This window comes from Xyrauchen texanus, chromosome 23 (genome assembly GCF_025860055.1).
Source record: "Xyrauchen texanus isolate HMW12.3.18 chromosome 23, RBS_HiC_50CHRs, whole genome shotgun sequence".
Classification (NCBI taxonomy): domain Eukaryota; kingdom Metazoa; phylum Chordata; class Actinopteri; order Cypriniformes; family Catostomidae; genus Xyrauchen; species Xyrauchen texanus.
In genome coordinates this window covers 32229334-32242221 of record NC_068298.1, presented here as the reverse complement: position 1 = coordinate 32242221, position 12888 = coordinate 32229334, and the positions used below count along the sequence as shown (strand labels likewise).

At 37.5% G+C, this 12888-nt stretch overlaps 1 protein-coding gene across 1 annotated transcript in view; it reads right to left on the bottom strand.

Moving 5' to 3' along the window:
* Positions 1–12888, bottom strand: part of LOC127617320 (tetraspanin-17) — a 35939-nt gene extending 23051 nt beyond the window's left edge. The window contains exon 1 of the mRNA XM_052089297.1: positions 12439–12888. Coding sequence (XP_051945257.1) covers positions 12439–12525 — 87 coding nt within the window. The 5' untranslated portion in view covers positions 12526–12888. The remainder of the gene's footprint in view (positions 1–12438) is intronic.

The window sequence follows — 12888 nt, the reverse complement described above, 5'->3', positions numbered from 1 at the left end:
GCATACATAGATGCAAGGGTTTGGCCAAGGTACTGCTAACACACAGTCAGGCTGAACATGCTTAAAGTGCGTTCTTGTGTTTAGGCGCAGTCACACATACCTTCGAATAGCAAAATTTCACAGCCGGAGAAATCATGGGTGGATGTTGAGCATGTGTGATATAAACAAAAAGCAACCTCTTTTGATGCTGCACTAAATACTCTGGGAGAGTAAAGTTAAAAATAAACTCACCGCTAAAATTATATCCTTGTCCATGGTGAATATTCAGTGTAGTTGTGTATGAAACAGAGGTCGACCAATATATTGGATTTACCAATTAATCGAGGCCGATAGTTGCGTTTTTTTAATATTGGTTATCGGAAACAAATCAACTCCGATAGTTTCTGATATTTTTGGATTGATTTCTCCGTGACCGGCATTGCAGGGTTCTATAATCTAAATTCCTTCTAAAGTATAACACCCCCCTCTAGAGGTTAAAAGAAAAACAATCACTGACTGCATGGAGTTTGTTGTGCAACTTGGCTAGGCTATTCATACAGACGGATGCTTTAAAAGCAGATTTAAAATGTCGACAGAGAAAAGCCAAGGTAATACAATACACGTTATTATTGTCATAGAACAATAAATCAATCTTTTAACTCATCCAATGATGGTTTTATAATTAATTAATACACAGGAGAATTTAATTTAATAAATTTAATATATTGAATAAAATAAATTTGTGCAGATCCGTTGCGTTTTTGTCAAGTCAGGTTATAAACATGAGCGCTCCGAAGAGATTTTGTTTCTAAGTGAATTTATACATTAATTATCAGTAGTAAATCAATCATTAATGCCAAACATCACATGCTTCAGAAGACTAAGCACGAACACAGTGCATTGTGTGAATGCACAGAAACAGTTTTATAGTTTTATATTTTTTTAACTATAAAGTTTCCCAAACTTTTCTCAGTTTTGACTAAATGAACTTTTGTCCATGCTTTTTAATTTTATGATGTAGTTATACAAAATAAAATGTAAGAGCATGGTAAAATATATATACATTTGAAATTTGTAAGAGGGCACACTGTTATATAACAGACAATGCCATTGTAAAATTACTGTTATAAAGACTTGATTTTATTTTATTTATTTTGTTTTCTCCCCCTTTACTAACATAATTCATTTGTGGACATTGGTTCCACGCTATGAAATTGAGCAGTCTTAACATGATATTAAACTGTAGGCTCAACTCAAATACTTTGTGTAGCAAAAAACATAAATTAACTGAGTTCACCTAACTTAAAATTGAACTGTTCAAATAACTATGGAATGTGCAGCTTGTTGCTAACTAGCATCAAACACATTCGCATATGATATACAGGTGAAACTCGAAAAATTAGAATATCGTGCAAAAGTTCATTAATTTCAGTAATTCAACTTAAAAGGTGAAACTAATATATTATATAGACTCATTACAAGCAAAGTAAGATATTTCAAGCCTTTATTTGATATAATTTTGATGATTATGGCTTACAGCTTATGAAAACCCCAAATTCAGAATCTCAGAAAATTAGAATATTACATGAAATCAATAAAAAAAAAGGATTTTAAATACAGAAATGTCGGCCCTCTGAGAAGTATAATCATGCATATGTACTCAGTACTTGGTTTGGGCTCCTTTTGCATTAATTACTGCCTCAATGCAGCGTGGCATGATGCTATCAGCCTGTGGCACTGCTGAGGTGTTATGGAAAACATGCTTCAATAGCGGCCTTCAGCTCTTCTGCATTGTTTGGTCTCATGTCTCTCATCTTTCTCTTGGCAATGCCCCATAGATTCTCTATGGGGTTCAGGTCAGGCGAGTTTGCTGGCCAATCAAGCACAGTAATACCATGGTCATTGAACCAGGTTTTGGTACTTTTGGCAGTGTGGGCAGGTGCCAAGTCCTGCTGGAAAATGAAGTCAGCATCTCCATAAAGCTTGTCTGCTGAAGGAAGCATGAAGTGCTCTAAAATGTCCCGGTAGACGGCTGCGTTGACTCTGGACTTAATAAAGCACAGTGGACCAACACCAGCCGATGACATGGCTCCCCAAACCAACACAGACTGTGGAAACTTCACACTGGACTTCAAACATCTTGGATTGTGTGCCTCTCCATTCTTCCTCCAGACTCTGGGACCTTGGTTTCCAAATGAGATGCAAAATTTGCTCTCATCAGAAAAGAGGACTTTGGACCACTGAGCAACAGACCAGTTCTTTTTTCTTTAGCCCAGGTAAGGCGTTTGACATTTGAAGCCCATGTCCAGGACCCGTCTGTGTGTGGTGGCTCTTGATGCAGTAACTCCAGCCTCAGTCCACTCCTTGTGAAGCTCCCCACACATTTGAATGGCCTTTTCCTGACAATCCTCTCCAGGCTACGGTCATCCCTGCTGCTTGTGCACCTTTTTCTTCCACACTTTTCCCTTCCACTTAACTTTCTATTAATGTGCTTTGATACAGCACTTTGAGAACATCCAACTTCTTTTGCAATTACCTTTTGAGGCTTTCCCTCCTTGTGGAGGGTGTCAATGATGGTTTTCTGCACAACTGTCAGGTCAGCAGTCTTCCCCATGATTGTGAATTCAACTGAACCAGACTGAGAGACCATTTAAAGGCTCAGGAACCCTTTGCAGGTGTTTAGCTGATTTGTTATGTGACACTTTGAGCCTACAATACTGAACCTTTTCACAATATTCTAATTTTCTGAGATTCTGAATTTGGGGTTTTCATAAGCTGTAAGCCATAATCATCAAAATTATATCAAATAAAGGCTTGAAATATCTTACTTTGCTTGTAATGAGTCTATATAATATATTAGTTTCACCTTTTAAGTTGAATTACAGAAATTAATGAACTTTTGCACGATATTCTAATTTTTCGAGTTTCACCTGTATATAAAAAATTGAATTTGGTACTTCAATTCACCAAACAGGCATTCAACTGATCGCAAAGTATTGTCTGGACATTACTGATGTAAAAAGGTATTCCTGCCAATAAGCCAAAAAACAGTTCAGGATGTTTGCTTTGACGCATCCAGTGTAGACACCCTTAAGCCGTTGTGGCACGTCATGTTTATGGATGCACCCGGTGAAGACAATTTTGGAGCTGGGCAATAAAACAATATAGATATTTATAGAAAAAATGACATTCTGATAACGATGATAATTATTTGAAAAGGGCTGAAATGATTAGTCGATGTTAACGACAACTTTGACTATAAAAAATTGTCGACAAAAATGATCGTTGTTGAATAGTCGTTTGATCTAATATAACATAAAATGAGATCACATTAAACTGTAATGATGAGAGCAGCACTGCAGCTCACATCTGAATGAGGAGAGGAAGAATTACGTAGCTCACAGTCCAGATGAATTCTAAACTTTCCAAACAGCTTCAGGTGATGCAGATTGCAAAGAATGAGGGAATTATAATGCAAAAATACTAAGTAAGTAAATACAGAAGCACTCTCATTGTGGAATAAATGGAGCTGCCGATCCGCTGAAGCAAAACTTGCGTGTCGAGCGTCTTTAAACCCCGACGTTAAACATTTAATGCAGTTATATTTAATGCCTTATAACTTTATTAAATTTCAAATAATACGGAAGCAGATCATGTAAATAACTACAAACTCCGAAAATGGCAGTTTTCTCTGCAGTCAGCACCTCTTCTATGAGTTCCACGAACGTTGTGAACTAAGGGGAGAGATTGAAACTGCACCCGGCTGATGCACACACTGTTTCAAAAGCCACAACTTGTTTGTTAGATCCTATACCAACTTAGCTCTTAAAAGCGGTATCTCCTGTAATCTCAGAACCTCTTCTTAATATCATTAACTCCTCGCTATGCTTAGGACATGTCCCAAGAAACTTTAAAATGGCAGTTATCAAACCGCTTATTAAGAAGCCACAACTTGATCCTGGAGAACTTGCTAATTATAGACCGATTTCAAATCTCCTGTTTATGTCAAAAATACTAGAAAAGGTAGTATCCTCCCAAATATGTTCATTTCTACAGAGAAATAGTATATATGAAGAATTTCAATCAGGATTTAGGCCTCATCACAGTACAGAGACTTCTTGCTCTTATCATCTGATCGCGGCTGTATTTCTCTTCTAGTGCTTTTAGATCTAAGTGCTGCATTCGACATAATAGATCATGACATTCTCTTGAATAGGCTAGAAAGTTATGTTGGCATCTGTGGAGTTGCATTAGCATGGTTTAGGTCATATTTAGCAGACCGCTACCACTTTGTCTATGTAAATGAGGAATTGTCAAACCAAACAAAAGTAAAATATGGAGTGCCACAGGGATCAGTTTTAGGACCTCTGATTTTCTCCATGTATATGCTTCCCCTGGGAGATATTATCAGGAATCGTGGAATAAGTTTCCACTGCTATGCTGACGATACACAACTTTATATTTCTTCAAAACCTGATGAGATTTCACAATTCTCAAAATTAGCAGAGTGTATCAATGAAATAAAAGATTGGATGGCCAGAAATTTCCTTCTACTCAATTCTCACAAAACAGAGGTATTAATTATTGGACCAAAAAACTCTAAAAACAAGCCGCTAAAATATAATTTGACTCTAGATGGATGTACTGTTACATCATCTTCAACGGCGAAGAACTTATGTGTTATATTTGATACCAATCTGTTCTTTGAAAATCAAATTACAAATGTTTGTAGAACAGCATTCTTCCACCTAAGAAATATTGCTAAATTAAGGCATATGCTCTCTGTTGCTGATGCCGAAAGACTGTCATTAATGAAAAATTTAATTAATCTTACAGTTCAAACACAATCGATGTTTGAACACTGACCCTTAACCCTTACTTAGTTTAATCATTTTAAACCATGACTTTAACTATACATAAGTAATATTTACATTACATTCATAATGTTAGCCAGAGGGGAACTGGTCCCCACAGTGAGTCTGGTTTCTCCCAAGGTTATTTTTCTCCATTAATCTACATCTTATGGAGTTTTGTGTTCCTTGCCACAGTCGTCTACAGCTTGCTCACTGGGGTTATTAATACAATTTTTATTTAATTATTTTTAAACATGATTAAGAATCGTATTTTATCTAAATTGCACAATTATGATTCATCGACTTTATAGACATAACAGTTTTATCATCTGTTAATGCCTGATCTTCTGTAAAGCTGATTTGAGATGATGTGTGTTGTGAAAGGCGCTATACAAATAAACTTGACTTGACTTGACTGTTGCGGGGACTCTCGTCCCTCAAGCTCACACGCTTATTGCAGCTAGATTATAACGTGATGGCTCGTGACTTATTGAATCATAAAATATGTCACTGCATTTCTTATCGTGAAGAAAATTGGCAATATGCAGCTTTATTAATAATAGAAAGTTTGGTTTTTAGTGAGTTAAAGATGGATTGAAATGAACAGAGAGAAGAGAGAGATAGTATTTACCCCATTATACACTGCAACAAAATATGTTTTTGATTTGTTTTGGCTTTGTTTTGCAGTGAATTTCTTTACTGAATTAAACTTAATACAGTATTTTTTCCCTTTAATTCAGTGAATGTCATTTAGAAGTATTTTTAAAAGATGATTTTGTCCTCTTATTGTTAGTAAGCACGTTTAATACAACCTTTTAAGTCAGGACACAAGCAGAATAATCGTTTAAGAGCTAATGAAGCTCAGTGCAATAATCGCCGAATGATCATTCTAATAATCACTAGATTAATCTATTATAAAAAATAATCATTAGTTGCAGCCCTACTTTTGACAAATTTTCGATATAGCCAATGTTCTACACCTAGATGATTGGATCAAATACGTGTTAAAATTGCAAGCAGTTTGGTAATTTATACACACAACTAGCTAACCGAATCACAGTCACTGAAATCAAACTGTTCAGAAGTACAAGCAGGCTAGGGACTACCTCACCCTGTTGTCATGGAAACCAGAAATGAGGCTTGGTAGCCAGTAGCTAGCTATCCATCTAATATGATAACATTGTGTATGAAAAAAGACAAAACTGACGAGGCAATATACTGCTATCGACTGAACACACCAGCAACTCTGATTTCATTACCGAGCTGGAGTGCGGAGCATCACAAGAAAGTATTTCAGTGAAGTCAAACGTCTGCTGAGGATAATAAAATTGTCACAATTTAATCAAAAAGAGGTAACACATATTATATAGTATTAAATCCTAAACAGAGCACAAATTCTTTAAAAAAGAGAGAAAAATCCAAGGCACTCACGTGGTATGAATTAACAAGCCTTTATTTAATCGGGCTACAACATCTACTGTAAAACAAATATTATGGCCAACGCATTTCAGCAAAAAAAGCCTTCATCTAGAGCATACTTTAAAGTCATGCTGCACAATTAATCAGAAAACTAATTGTGATTACCACCGTCACGATCATGTAATCATGATAACTGACAATTACAGCGCTCAATTTAAGTCTGCTCCTGTTACATCAATGGTTTCTATTTACAACGTGTTTTTGCAGTGGTTGAGTATTCTAACCAATCACAGACATGTCCGTTGAGCAGTGAAACCACAATGGCCAGAGAAGCTTAAATTAGTCCTCTGTCCTATCAGTAATGAGAACTGATCCTAATGTGTTGCCATTACACGATGGATTAAAGTAGAGCTGAAATGATTTGACAAAAAATTGTCGACAAAAATGTTTGTTTTCTAATAGTTGCTTGATTTCATTTAACACAACATGAGATCATTTGAAACGCTAATGATGATGCGGGAGAGCAGCGGAAAGAACAGCTCATAGTCCAGACGCTTTTCAAACAGATTAAGGTGATGTAGATCGCAGAGTATTATAATACAAAAATGCTAAATAAGTAAATACAGAAGAAATGTCTTCGTGATTTATAAAAGCAGAGCCGTACATGGCGTTCTGCAGAAGCAAAACGGAGATGCACCCGCGCACACGCTTGCTGCAGCTATATTATAAAGTGATGTATTGTGACAGTGAATCATAATATATGTGTCACAGTGTGTATCTTATTTGTAAAAAATTGCCGATACGCAGCTCTATTAAGAAGAGAGAGTTTGTTTTTGAGTTTAAGATGGAACAATTGAAAATCAAGTGAACAAAAAGATGAGAGGGTGTAGTCTCAGCCTATTATACAATGCAAACATTTAAGTATTTGTCTTTTTTGGTTTGTTTTCCAATATAAATTTCTAAAACCACTTACGTACATTTACTTGAGCTATAATGGAGAACACAAAGTTATCGCAGAATGTTGAATATAATATTTAAATGTTTTAAAATGTCTAAAAATCCTTGAGATACATTTACCTGAGAAGCAACATATAAGATATTTAGACTTGCTTTCAGAGAATGTATCTTGAATACAAGTATATTTTGTGTTTACTGCACTGGCAGAAGTATAAACAAGTGAAAAAAATACACCTATAGGCCTATAGAGATACATTCTTTTAAAGCAAGTCTAAATATATAAAAAAGAAAAAGAAAAAAAATAGAACACACTCATCCACGCTCTAAAAAACTGCATTGTTACCATACAAAAGCTTGTTAGAATGAACATTAAACAATGTTCTATTACTCAGGTAAGTTGCTATAAAAGCATTGACTTCAACTGTACTTGCTTCCCAATATTCTCTTCATGTCCATTTTCGGTCTTTCCCCATTCAAGTAGATAGGAGCTACACTGTCACGACTGGAAATGGCCTCCCGAGAACTCAAACGCTCGTACGGATGAGGGCGAGCCTCAATGCCCTGACAGTTTAAATGGCCTGGATCACCTGCTTGGGTTGTCGTCATGAATTGTGAATCAGAGGAACTTTTGATCCTGAAGTTTTTATTCTGGCTGATAGAATACACACTTCAGAGAAAGATATTAGATGAGCACTTGACGGGAAGAAAACGCTGGATTTTCTGTTTAAACAAGATATCTGCATATTTGCCTTTTATCATTTGAAAAGTGACAGGGAACTGTTGAGGAGAGACTGTTAACGTGCTTTAGAGAAAGATAAATGAGTGCTCCACGGGATGCTGTAGTTGTGCGAGGTTGGTATCAGTTTTAAAGAGATATGTGGATATTAGCAGCCGTTATATGGTAAATGATATTATTTTTATTGATATTTGCCTTTTTATCATTCGACAAAACAGTTAAAAGTTACAGGGAACTGTTGAGTAGAGAGAGTAGGAAGAATAAAACGTTATGAACTCAACCGCGGCTCTGATATGCGGACCGTTTAAATGAGACTGTGTTGCACACCGGTCTTATTGTAGTAACATGATGGCACATAACAACAAAACAAACCGTGACTGGTCGTTTACATGTCTCAGTCGCTTCACATGCAAGCAGCCAATTTGACGCCCTCTAGAAACAAATTGGCAAAAGGGGAAAATGTATTTATCCGTCTCGGCGATATATTGGTTGACCACTACAAAAAACAATTTGTATATTTTTTTTTTTAAATCACACAAAACACCTTAGCAATGCCCTGGGGAAAAAAAAACACAACAAGCATTGTGGTGACGAGTTTGGCACCTGCAAGCAACACTCACATTTTCTTTTGAAATTGTAAAAATTTGTATTGTCTTCAGGTGCAATGCTTACACATAGAAAATGGGATCCTATTTTTTGTCCTAGTTTGGTTCAACATAAATACTCTGGCAAGGATTACAGAAAAATTGATGACTGGTTCACGGTTTCCAAAAGGACGCAAGAGATTGTGTTGCAAATATAATTTTTTATATTAAATTCAACATCCTCAGATAAAGTAAATGTACATTGTTTTAAATTTTGTTGCAGTATATAATGGGCCGAAGACTACCTCTCTCACCTTTCTATTCACTTCAATCCATCTTTAACTTGCACACACAAAAAAAACCTCTATAAAATAAAGTTGTATATTGCTAATTTTCATTATAAGAAATGCACAGTGGCATATTATGATTCAAAAAGTCACGAGCCATCATGCTATAATCTAGCTGAGTGCTTAATCGTTTCCTACACCCCATCAAGGGTACGAATCTACAACGCTCCCTAGATACATGAGCCATAGACTATTCGAAATCAATAAAACAATGAACAAAGCACGTCGTAATTATGTCATAATTGCAAAATTTCAGCAAGAGCTCAATATAAGCACGTTAGAGTCATTTTTAATAATTGATGGAACAGCAAGAGTGACTCTGGTTTGACTAATTTGTGTTTTAGTGAAAATGACTCAATTTGGGGAGTGTGTATGTGTAAGTGAGAGCCAGGCCTGCTGGGAAATGGCATGGAAATAAACACCATTGCAGAGGAACAGGAAGAGGGGGAACAGACATGTGGTTCCCATCTGCCGTAACAACCTGGAGGATACGAACAGGACAAAACATACAAAACACAGGGCTGCACACACTCGAATGAGGACATGAGCATACGCAAGGTCACAAACGCACACAAAAAAAACATTTTATCTCTCTCTGAACAGTGCTTACTACACAAATTTGCATTCTTTTGTAAAAGAAATATGCATGCCACGGACACTCACACAGCGTGCAAGCAAACACAGCAGTCAAATGCTTTTGTTAATGCAAGGGCAGTGTGTGTGTGACAATGGTCGCATGGCCCTGTCAGCTCCATAGCGTAAAGCTGAATGGGGTCCACTGAGAGACACAGGGCCATGGCTCATTTTCTAGCCCCTCAGGCACTGTGGGAAACACCATGTCCCGTTGCACACACGCCATTCCCTCACCCCCAAACATCTTCATTTACATATAAGACAGAGGGGGCGTGAGGATGTGTGAGCACAGGGAACCTTCTATTCATTCCAAATGGAAAAGAGGAGGAGAATTTGGAGAGGAGGAATTAAAGGCTACTGGGGTGGAAGTGGGGTTGTATAGTGACCATTTACTTTTGAAGTATGGAAACATGAAGCAATCAAAGTGAATGTGACTGAGGCTAACATTCTGCCCAATATCTTCTTTTGTGTTCCACAGAGGACAGAACAACTTAACAGTTTGGAACAATATGAGGGAGAGAACATGATGACAGCATTTTCATTTTTGGGGGAGCTATCCCTTTAAGATGTCCCTGCGAAGCCTCCTGGGTAGATATCAGACTCTGGTTAGAGAGCAAGGCGTCTGTAATTACAGGTCATCAGCTCAGCCCAGCCTGAAGCTTGTGAAATGAATGCTCTGTAGGGATCAGGTAGGTTTCTGCCAGATCATGCTGTCTCCACTCTAAACCAATCAGACAGGCATTAGACAGTACAGGCACACAGGGGTCAAACAGTCTACAAAGACAAAGGAGTCAAGAGACAAAAGAAGGCTTTCAGACAAGATGGGAGGGACAATACGACGGCAGCAGAAAGTATGGAGATCAGACTCTGTTAATTAAGGAAGCAGTCTTCCCTCCAAACTAAGAGAGCCATTGCATTAACCTGTAATGTTAGAACAGGTGTGGCCAAGGTTGGATGTTATAGGAATCAGATCAGCACTTTGACTGAACTGCCCCTGAAAAGATCCATCAATATCTAAATGTTCTATTTGCCTACAAAACATAAAGGGATAGCTCACCCAAATATGAAAATTCAGTCATCATTTACTCACGGTCATGTCATTCCAAAGATTGTCTTTCTTTCTTTCTTCAGCAGAACACTTAATGAGAAATTCTAAATGTGTCTTCTACTTTCCCATCTAGCAAAAGCATACAGTGACCAAAAAGGGACAACAAAATAACCATAAATGTTTGTAAGTTTCATACAGCTCGTGCACTATATTCCAAGTCATCTGAAGCCATGCGATCATTTTGTTTAAGGAACAAACTTGTTATTCAATGAAAGTCTTCCACCCAAGCTCTAAAATCTCACCCAAACTTGGCAGCACAACGTGTATTGTAGTGTTTGGTCTGTTAAGGGATGCAACGATATAAAACATTTTGGCCGATAAGATACGGATTTTACCAAAAAATGTAAAAAAACTATAGGCTAACACTGATATTTTGCCACTTACCTTATTTTGAAATTAGATGTTTTGCTTAAAACAATAACCTGTGTTCAATACAAGTTAAACTTAATCGACAGCATTTGTGGCATAATGTTGATAGTCACAAACACTAAACACTTCTTTTCTCTAAAAAAAGCTAAATTCTGGGTTCCAGTGAGGCTTTAAGTGTGCACTTTTCCCTCCAAGCTAAGACACGTAATGTACTAACTTGTAAAGTCAAAACAGGTGTGACCAAGTTCGATTCTAAAGAATCAGATCAGCACTGTGTGTAAATGTCACCTGAAAAGACAAAGTCAGGTGTTTAGCTCTGCTGCGAAACTTAGAGGAGGGTTGATTTCATCTTCCTGAGTTCATCCTGACATTCTGCATACGATTTGGTGGAAACACTGGCTTCTATGTTCCAACAAAACACAACAGGCTATCTATAATGTGGGAATAATGGGAGTAGGAGGGCGAGCTGTACCAGAGGGCAGCGGATCATTATGCAAGGTTAACATTTCTGAAGGGGCGTCATTAAAGCATGAGGGGGCACCAATTACCACCACACCCTCCAGAGGGGTATTCATTGCCCATTCAACACAAACCAATGGGGAGAAACCAGGCCGGAATGGATGACATCAAGAGACTTACTAGAATCATGCTCCAGGCAATGTGCTCACCCCAATAGTGACTCATGGATGCTTTCCCGGTCCAAGTGTTTTCTTGTATCTCACGCATGCAAACCACAGTGGATGCTACGAAGAAATGTCCACATTTATCACACTGAGAGAAGTCAGATTGGCTGGATCGTGTAAAAGTCAATAATGCACAGAACTAAATACCAAAAGATAAACAGATAAAGAAGAAAAACAAATGGAAAACAGATGCAGGAAATGGATTTCTTCATTTGGCATCACAATCAATCAACACCATCATAACTGAACTGCTGAATCCAGGAAACTCCACAATATCAGATTGAAAGGCTGTCAGATTTTAAAAACAGACCATTTCCAACAACGAAATGCAAACAAACCTGAATGGTGTGAGACGATCTGACCCAAGCTCCCCAATATAATGATACCTTAATCTTATTTCCATTCCACCCCACTCACAAGTGAATGGGATGTACTCTCAAGTCCTGGAGAGGTACTGAGAAATCAAGAACCCATGGGAAACAGAATATATATATATATATATTCTCATTTAAACTCCATTAACATCAGAAAGATGGTTTTCCAAACACAATATGTATACAATGCCATCTCATATTTAAAACAATCACAATCACAACATGTTGAGAGATGAACACGCAATTGTCTATCCTGCTGAACTTGTTTCGCAATTCATATAATGAACAACAGACAATAGCAAGATTATGAGGAAAATAAACAGAGTTTGAGAGGCTCAACAAAAAGGAATGGACTGTTATCATGAGTGTTTTACCACAGCAGCACCTGAGACTTACCCAAAATATGATGTTGAATGCGAATAAAAAGTATTTCACACAGCAGCTGACCTCTGCTCCTTTAAAATGATGATGTTTTCTGCTCATTTTGTCGGGCAAGCTAACGCTGTTGTGTTGATTCAACGATCAGCTGCGAATAACAAAACAGATCGGCAAAAAATACGACTCATGCATCTATGTGTTAGCCGAAGAGGCGGCAAGCCTCTCTAAAAACATCAGCGATGCATCGTCAACCACAACAATCGACCACTAACAAACGCTTTCTCACAGATCTGCAGCTGTTCTTCTGTTTTTCGAGATGAAAACAACGGGTGATGAGTCAAATGGGTGACAATATTATTGCTCCAGGTCCACCCTGATAATCCCGCATCTTTTTGGACAGGTGTCATGAGATTTGTTTGGCGTTTTAACCTTGTGGCGAACGTCCCGAGGAAAAACAATCCCTGGCAA